Genomic DNA, 9,251 nt, shown 5'->3' with positions numbered 1-9,251 from the left:
AAACTCTCTGAGCAAAAGCTCGAAGCTGAGTATAGTTGTTCCAGGTCAAATCTGATCTGTTACCCTTCCAAAGATGATAGGCATCCTGTTTCTCCAAATAAGCACGTCTACAATCATCATTGAACCATGGTTTGTCCTTCACTCGGTACCTTACCACACGAGAAGGGATAAGCCTATCAATTATGTTGACTAGATTCTCATTCAAAGGGACAACAGGATCTACACTATTATATAATTGTGACCAATTCAAGCACAAAAGATCATGTAAAATCCCATTCCAGTCTGCTCGGGATTTCATATAAATTTTATATATATATATATATATATATATATATATATATATATATATATATATATATATATATATATATATATATATATGTTTATATGTGTATATATATATATATATATATATATATATATATATATATATATATATATATATATATATATATATATATATATATATATATATATATATATATATATATATATATATATTCATTGTGTGTGGTACTGTCACATACATTCATACAAAAAATGGAATGGGGGTGACAAATCAAACTAGTAGGTTCTTTAAAATCTTGTATAATGAAGATAAACTGATATAAATGTGACAGCAGTGGGAAGCAGGGCCATGCTAGTCACTACAGTGACCACTGAACAACGACTGACTACTATATGCACATGGCGGAAAGAAAAGCAGTGTTGACACATATAATTGCATTGTTGCAACAATGCATAATGAAACATTGGTCTTACAGTACATGTAATAGGAAAAGATGAATGGAAATAAATATCATTCTTCTACAAAAGAATAATAAAGCAAATGTACATTAATGTTCATAATCTGTACGTAATGTAAATAATATACAGCATAACATTAGATATCTATACACCTCCCTCGCCCTTTACGCTTGTAGCAGTGTCTCGAGTGGAACATTTATTTCTCTGAACTAGTCGAGGCGAATGATGAGGGACATTGAAGGGTTCGGATAATTGCTCTCTTTCCTGGCCAGAGCAAGGGGACACAGGGTCTTGGGGAGAGGTGTCATCACTTATGTTAGCCACTAGGCGTAAATGTCTTCGGTTTCAAAACCATACACGACCAATTGGAAGGCGTACTTCATACTTTCTTGACATTCTGCGGCCCATCACAATACCAACCTTGTCCCATCGAAGCGTCGTTGCTTCCTGTATCCTTACTTGTTGGCCGAATGTGAGTTGGGTAGAGGTCTGGCATGAGAATTGTAAAGGCTCACGGCCTGCAGTGCAATGATTGTAATATTCGGTCTTAGTTTGCCACTCCTTTTTGAATGATATGGGATGGGCTGGAATACAAGTGTGGAGAGGATAGCCATAGAGAATCTGCGCAGGGGAGCATCCAGCAGGGTTCGGTGTATTCCAAAGCTCCAGCACTCCTCTATCAAAGGCTTCACAATCTATGTTCCCAGATGGGGCAGTCTTGAGGATAAGGTGTTTAACAGCTTTCACAGAAGCTTCTGCATATGCATTAAACTAAGGGTAATGTGGAGAAGTGATGATGTGATGAACTCCCAAGCGGTCAGCATATTGCTTGAAGTCGTGGTTGGAAAATGGGGGTCCTCCATCAATTTTTAAGCCAACTAGAACACTAACCTCGCAGAAGAAAACACAGAACATTCTAGTAACTCTGGCTGCAGTTATGTTGAATCCACAGGGAACAACCACAGGCCAGCCTGAAAGTCTATAAGTAATAACAAGGAAGGATTTTCCTGCTACGTAGAAGAAGTCAGCTGAAATGCTTTCAAAGGGTCGGGATGGGTGATCGTCACACATGTAAGGTTCCTGTTGCTGACTGGTGAGAAGCTGTTGGCAGGCCTCAAAGTTTTCTATTTTACTCTTGATATCTGCCAGAGTACCTTCAATCCCTTGGTGGCTGTCATGGAGTCGATCCAAGGTGTGTCGACGGAGGGTTGTAGGGATGACGATCCGGGTGCCATACAATACCAACTCTCCATCCACGTAAAGGTCGTCCTGCAGCTTCCAATACGGGAGGGCGGAAGCGTGTAGATCGTAGCGGTTGGTGGGAAAGCTGTTGGATACGTACTGAGGGAGACAACTGTAATCTCGATCCTGAGATGCGGCCGTGCGGATTTCTTGTAGAGACTTATACTCTTTGATGATGGGTCCTCTTGCCTGGTCATCAGAAGAAGTGGCGGCGCTGGCAACGATACGCCTGGCATGTGCAGTCGAAGTAGTGCATTCTTCTTCATATTCAGGCATGGGGAACCTGGTTGGGGAGCGAGACAGGGCGTCCGGTATGCAAATTTATTTCCCTGCGCGCCATACTGCAGTGAAGATGTAGGGGGCCATTTTCATATTGAGGCGTTGAAGGCATGGATTCTCAATAGCACCTAAAGTGTATTGATTGAAAATCGGTATCAAGGGACGATGATCAGTCATTAAGGTGAAATGCTGAAGTCCATACAAGTATAGGCGGCACTTAGCTAGAGCCCAAGTGACGGCAAGTAGCTCCAGCTCTATGGTGGCATTACGAGTCTCTGTATCAGTAAGGAAACGAGTGCTACACTGGATGAGATGCATCTGACCTCGGCCGTTATCTTGAAGTAGGGCATAGCCGAGACCATATAGGCGTGAGGCATCTGTTTGTAGAACTACAGGCGAGGCAGGATTGAAGGGTGCTAGGACAGGCGGTGAAGTCAGAGCTGTCTTGACTTTCTTAACCCTGGACAGGTACCGTGGTGTCATATCTGCACCACGCTTCTGCGCAAAACTTTTTTTTTTCCTGCACAGCGACGCCTCACATAATCTCTTGTCACCTCTGCTCTGCCGCGTTCACCGGATATCGCCCTCCAAAGTTGAAATTGGTACATATCTGACACCACGTTACCGTAAAGAGCTCTATTACTTATTACTTTATTACTTATTTTAAATTGTGAGTGTATTAGTGCAATGTTTTAGTACCCATACCAATCGCCATATTGGATCATACTGCAGCAAGTGTGTGATTTTGAGGCTAATTGCTATTTACTGATTTTTTCTTATTTTCAGATTTCGCCATGCCTAAGAGGAACCTGACGGAGGAACAGTTTTTGGAGGTTCTTTCCATGAGTACTGATGAAGAAGAACCTTCTCTATCTTCAAGATGCCGTAACTTGGCAGGAGGAGGAGGAGGAAGAGGCCCAACTTTTGACTACTAATCCTGAGGGAAAATTAGCTGATGTGATGCAACATTCGGCTATCTCGCTGCAATTCCTTTGAGTTCCCTTAATTGTAGGCCTCCTTCACTATCTCCTGTGTCCTCTGCAGTGTCTCCTGTTCCTCCTTCAGCGTCACCTGTTCCTCCTTCAGCGTCTCCTGTGCCTCCCTCAGCGTCTCCTGTGACTCTTTCACGTTTCCTACTGAACCTGACCTTGTTGCTGTAAAGCTCAGGAGTAGGAAAAGGAGGAGAGGCCCTCTTCACCCTGGAGTAGGTGTGGCATTGAAGAGATTGCCTGATAACTCTTACAAGGCTAAGGACAACATGAAGTGGCACTCAGAGCCAAACCCAACAATGCCACCTATTATGAAGATCGACCAGTTCGCCGGCCCTATCATGACCGTCATTGGGTGCAGTACTCCTGCCATAGTTCTTGCCAAGTTTTGGCCGGATGTCTTGTTTGCAGATGTGATTTCCACACCAACGACAAGATCATCATCCTCCGAAACAAGTGCAAGTGGCAAAACGACCCCACCTTCAAGGACCTAACCCTCATGGAGTTCCATGCCTTCCTTGGGATCCTCATCGTGACAGGGGTACGGAAGGACAATCATTTGACATCGGAAGTGATGTTCTCCAGGTCTCAAGGATGTCGTTCTATAGGAGTATCATGAGTGAGCACCGCTTCTCCTTTATTCAGAGGTCTCTACGATTTGAAAGCCTTGCCACGAGGGAGGAACGTGTGAAGACTGACAATTTTGCTGCTTTAAGGAGTTTGTGGGACCAGGTCATTGCAGACTGCATTGCAAACTACGAACCAAGTGGGCATCTTACCGTGGATGAGCAGCTCCTCGTATTTAGGGGACGGTGTGCTTTCAGGATGTACATCCCGAATAAAACAGCAAAGTAAGTAAAAGATTTTAATTTTCTTTATATACATTTTAACGCATCTTCTTCAGTGTAAATCTTATTCCATTTTTGTAATACCTACATATTCATTGATGACTAAAAACATTCTTTCTAATATTCGAATCAGCATTTATTTAATTATATATAAATGATTAACATTCATTATTTATTCATAATGCACAGTATATTTTATTTATGGTCAGTGTAAATCTTATTACATTTTTATAATTCCTACATATTCATTGATGGCTAAAAATATTTTTTTTGTTATTGGAATCAGCATTTATTTCATTATATATAAATAATTAAAATTCATTATTTATTTATTATATACAGTATATTTTATTTATATATGTAAATTTTATTCTAAGTATATTTTATTTTATTTTATTTTCATTGATTACCTGTGAGTTTTGAATGATGACTAATGATTGTAATTTATTTCTTTTCTCTTAGGTATGCCATCAAGTTAGTTATGGCTTGTGATGTAGAGACATACTACATGTGCAATGCAACTCCCTACTTGGGCAAGGGGACCACCACTATAAGTATGCCCTTGGGAGAGTACTTCTCGATGGAGCCAACCCGCCCCTTCAGGAAGACTGGGCGTATTGTTTCCACAGATAACTGGTTTACTTCCTTGCCCTTAGCCAAGGGTGTCCGTCAATTTGGGATGCATTTAGTTGGCACTATTCGTCCTAAACCTTCACATTTTCTGTGATCCTGACAACACCCCTGGATTTGTGCGAATGTGTGGCCTCATATAACTACGAGGATAAGTTCACCCTTTTGTGCCAACGTGTGAAGACCACGAAAAAGGATCCAGATTCTTTCAACTGTGCATCACAATCCAACGGTTATTGAGAACCAGAATAGCTATATTTATATGTTCTATAAAGCAATGAAGGGAGGAGTCGACAACTTCGACCAAATATGTTCTGTCCTGACCTGCAGCGGGAAGAAACAGAGGTGGCCCGTATGTATCTTCTATGGTAATCTCAATATTGTGGCGAACAATTCATTCTACATCCACCAAAATTTGCCTGCCAACAAGTTATACAGCAAAAGGCAATTTTATGTAGATTTGGCCATGGAACTCACCCGTGATTGGGCACTTAGTTGACTTGGGCAAAAGAGGTACCTTCCAAGGGACGTAACTTACCCCATTTACTCTGTTTTTTAGGTAAAAGAGCCCGAAGCCAAACCCCCAGACACTCGAAAACAGAGTGTGAAGCACAATAGATGCCTTCTCTGCCCTTCAACTTCTAATGCTAGGACCAAGCTTCTGTGTGCGAAGTGCCATAACCCTGCATGTAACTCGCATGTCAACTACGTCTGCAACCAGTGCCATCACACGTGGTAAGTTTCACAAATTATTTATTTTTTTATCAGTTTATACTTACTAGATATAATATCTTATATTTTCGCCCTCATCTAGGGTTATTTTAGATCACTTTGGCAAAATTTCATGCATATCCATCATTTATTAGTACTTTGAATTTGCCTTTCATTTACGTAAATCTTGTGTGGTCGGGGTTATATTGAAACTAAGCCCTTCTTTTCAAGTTTATAGTTACTAAATATACTTTTTTTATTGTTTTGCTATCATCTAGTATCATTGCAGATGACTTTTTGAGAATTTCATCCATTTCCAATAAGTATTAATACAATAAATATAGCCTTCCTTCCACACCAAACATTCTATTGATTTTGTGTATACAAAAATTTACAGCGTTTTCTTTTCTTTACAGATTTTGCAGTTTCACTCCAATCATCGATGTTTTTACATCAATCAACTGAGCAGCTCTTCTACTTTCAACAAAATACTCCGTATTAGTGAAGTTCATTATTTTTAAGTGTACAGTGCTTGTTATTTGAACAACTTTATATTTGTATACTTATTTTCGTAATTTTGTAAGTAAAGTGCTATTTCTATATTAAGGACTTTTTTCTTTTTCACCAATAGAAAGTAAAGTCTTCAAATTAGTAAACTTAAAAATAAAGAAAAAAAGGCATAATGGTAAGTAGGTATAAGTGCCCAAAGTGAACATGACACCTATGACACCAAACTACCTATAGTGGGCGAGTATATCCGCGTTACCTGTCCAGGGATAAATGCTCGCTCATGGTTGGGCATCCAGACAAATGAGCCCTTAGGGCTCATAAGTGGGCGTTGGGGCTGTACTGCTGCTGTGATGTCTGGAGTGAAGTCGGCAAGTTGATTAACAAGACCCATAAACGACCTGACATCTGTGATATTGGATGGTGTAGGAAAGTCACGTATAGCTGATACCTTGTCCAGGTCTGCTGAAATACCATCGGATGATAAGACGTAACCGCAAAAGTTAACCTTAGGGGCGGCTACAGTGAACTTGTTCTTGTTGTGGGTGATGCCATATTGATGGCATCTGTTCAGCATCTGGTGCACGTGTTGTAGGTGGGAAGGGAGATCCTCATCAGAAATTAGGATGTCATCTACAATCTTCGCACAACTGGGAACACCTTGTAGTGCCCTATCTATATGGAGGTAGTATGCATCACCAGTTGCTTAAAATCCCATTGGGCTGTGACAGTGCTGGAATCTTCTGTACGGAGTTATAAACGTAGTCAGGTGGCGGTCCTCTTCTGCCAACTCCATTTGATAATAGGCATGCAAGGCATACGCTGCGGTGAAGTACTTCGCAGTAGGAGAGATGTTGCGGACGGCATCATGGGACGTTGAGTATGGGTGTGTAACGCGGGCTACCTGAAAATTTAGATGTGAGTGATCCACAGTGATGTGCACACCTTTGTTCTTGGGTACCAAGACCATGGGATGGCACCATTTTGAGGCTTCGTCGCCTTTTGGTCTGATGATTCCTTGTTGCACCAAGGAGTCAAGTTCTTGTTTCATTTGATCTCTGAGAGCAAACGGAATAGGCCTAGGCGTATGTACAGCGAAGGGTGTAGCACCCGGTTTCATGTGAATCCTCATTGGAGGGCCTGCCATTTTTTTTTATGTCTGGGTTTGTAGATCCTTCTTGGATATGAGGACGTAGCTGAAGTGCGGAAGAAAATAGTCCTTAATAGCTGCGGGTGACGTCATGTTGGATGCAGGAATGTGGGCACATCTGTTGATATGTGTCACCTTGAGGATGGGCTTCGGGAAGTCTGGTGACACTATGGCAAGGGCTCGGCAATGTTCACGAGAGAGGAGGGGAGTCTAGATATCCTCATGAACATGTATGGTTGCTGAGCAAGACTTGTTGCCAAGAAGAAGTGTTGCCTGGAAGTAAACTACAGCCGGTGTCATGGGGGATCCATCTGCTGTCACAACGTCTGTCATGGGTGGAAGTTCAAGGCTTATCTGAGGTATGTGGAGTGCATCTTAATGCATGGTGCCAATCACTGTGATGTCTGCTCCTGTATCGGGGATTAGCTGGAGATGTGATGATATCACTAAATGACAGAGAAACGGTGACTGGTGTGGGGGACTCGCTACCCAAGTTATCAATCACGAAACAGCAGCTGGTATTTGACTTAATAGTTGAAGGTGAAGCTGTATACCCAGTCTTACTTTTTTTTGGTAGACATGCACATCTTCGCAAAATGTCCCTGTTTCTTGCAGGTATTGCACTGAGCTTCCTTAGCAGGGCATTTATGAGTGTGGGGCCGATGACCTGTGCATCCGCAGTTATTGCATGATGCAACAGTGGCTGGGCATTATCCGGAATCGTGTTTGCAAAAGCAATATTGGCAAGGGTCACGGTTATGCGACTGGTAAGAACATTGGTCAGGAAATTGATGAGAAGTCGTCTCCTAAGGCTACGAAAGTGCTTCTGCAGTCTTTTCAACATCTCTGTAAGGGAAAGTGATGTGTTGTGAGGGATGCCCATTGTATATATAAGCAGGCGCTGGACGTCCAGGGAGATACAAGTTCTCAGGTGAATCAGCTGGGAAGTTTGATGTAATCTATCAGGTACAACTAATAGTGCATAATCCTCAAAACAGAGTCGCCATTGGTGAAATGCTTGATACATTGCATCTTGTTGCAAGAGAGGTGGGGGATGGACCGTAGGCTTGCTAGAAGGTGTAGGTGTATGCTCTGAGAAGCCAGGGATTGGGGTAACAGGTGTAGCAGGAGGTGCAGTTACGGGGTTAGGTTGCTGGGGTTGCAATGCCGCAATCTGTCCTGATAGCAAGGAGAAAAGAGACATGAATCGCTGGTTGTCTTCCTGTCTTGATTTCTCCATCTGTAGTCTGAAGGTCTGCTCCTCTTGTCGTCACCAGTCTTGCTCTTGCATGCTGGAAGTCTGCACAAAATGCATGAGATGAAGTATATCATTATTGTGGTCTCCTGACCTATTGGGAGTCAGGGGAGGAGGGAGAAGAGTGGTGCTGGTATCTTCATCAGCAGTGGGGAGGTTCACAGGTACTTTGTTTCTCATCGGACCCTCTGTTTGATCCTCTGCCTGATCCTCTGTCTGATCCTTGGTGTGATCCATCAAAACAATTAGCTGTTCCTCTTGTTGAGCCATATTGAGTTTGGTGTCGTAAGAGAGCTTAAAATCTGTAGAGAGCCAGAAAAATATCCAAATCGCTGTATGTGAGCGAAAGAAAGCACTTTGGGTAGGTGAGCGAATGTGAGTTGCGACCAAAGGGGAGACGGGCGGAGTGAGAGTTCCTCTGGGCGAGCGCCTTGGGCCTCAGTCCCCATCGATGCATGGATATCGAGTGGTGGGGCTGCTGAGAAAAATGGCGCTAGAGTTCAAATCTCCTAGAAACATTTTGGCAAGGATATTAACATAATACAACACAGCACTGTAGACACTCAGACAATCTAACCCTGCACTGAAAAAACAATGTAACACTATTAAGAGACACTGTAGTTAAAATCTTGAGTCACTGTAAGGGATCCAATGTGCGAAACGAGAAGTAAACACCAATGGCAACCGTCTTCTTGGAATCCATAATGTCCGATTACTCACTACGCCATGTGTGTGTTACTGCCACATACATCCATGAGATAAATGGAATGTGGGTGACAAATCAAACTAGTATGTTCTTTAAAATATATATATATATATATATATATATATATATATATATATATATATATATATATATATATATATATATATATATATATATATATATATAT

The 9,251-nt window shown here is 41.9% G+C and overlaps 1 protein-coding gene across 1 annotated transcript; it reads right to left on the bottom strand.

Moving 5' to 3' along the window:
• Nucleotides 1-6,167: 6,167 nt before the first annotated feature.
• On the bottom strand, nt 6,168-6,530 carry LOC137644529 (uncharacterized). Its single transcript, XM_068377496.1, has one exon. The coding sequence runs from the start codon at nt 6,528-6,530 to the stop codon at nt 6,168-6,170; it is 363 nt and encodes a 120-aa protein (XP_068233597.1).
• Between the last annotated feature and the right edge of the window lie 2,721 nt (nt 6,531-9,251).

Source organism: Palaemon carinicauda, chromosome 7 (genome assembly GCF_036898095.1).
Source record: "Palaemon carinicauda isolate YSFRI2023 chromosome 7, ASM3689809v2, whole genome shotgun sequence".
Classification (NCBI taxonomy): domain Eukaryota; kingdom Metazoa; phylum Arthropoda; class Malacostraca; order Decapoda; family Palaemonidae; genus Palaemon; species Palaemon carinicauda.
Note: the sequence above shows the minus strand (reverse complement) of the source record. Positions and strands in the feature narration are given on the sequence as shown.

Excerpts from the sequence above, each read along its gene's own strand:
- LOC137644529 (XM_068377496.1), bottom strand. The coding sequence starts at position 6,530 with ATGCTGAACAGATGCCATCAATATGGCATCACCCACAACAAGAACAAG.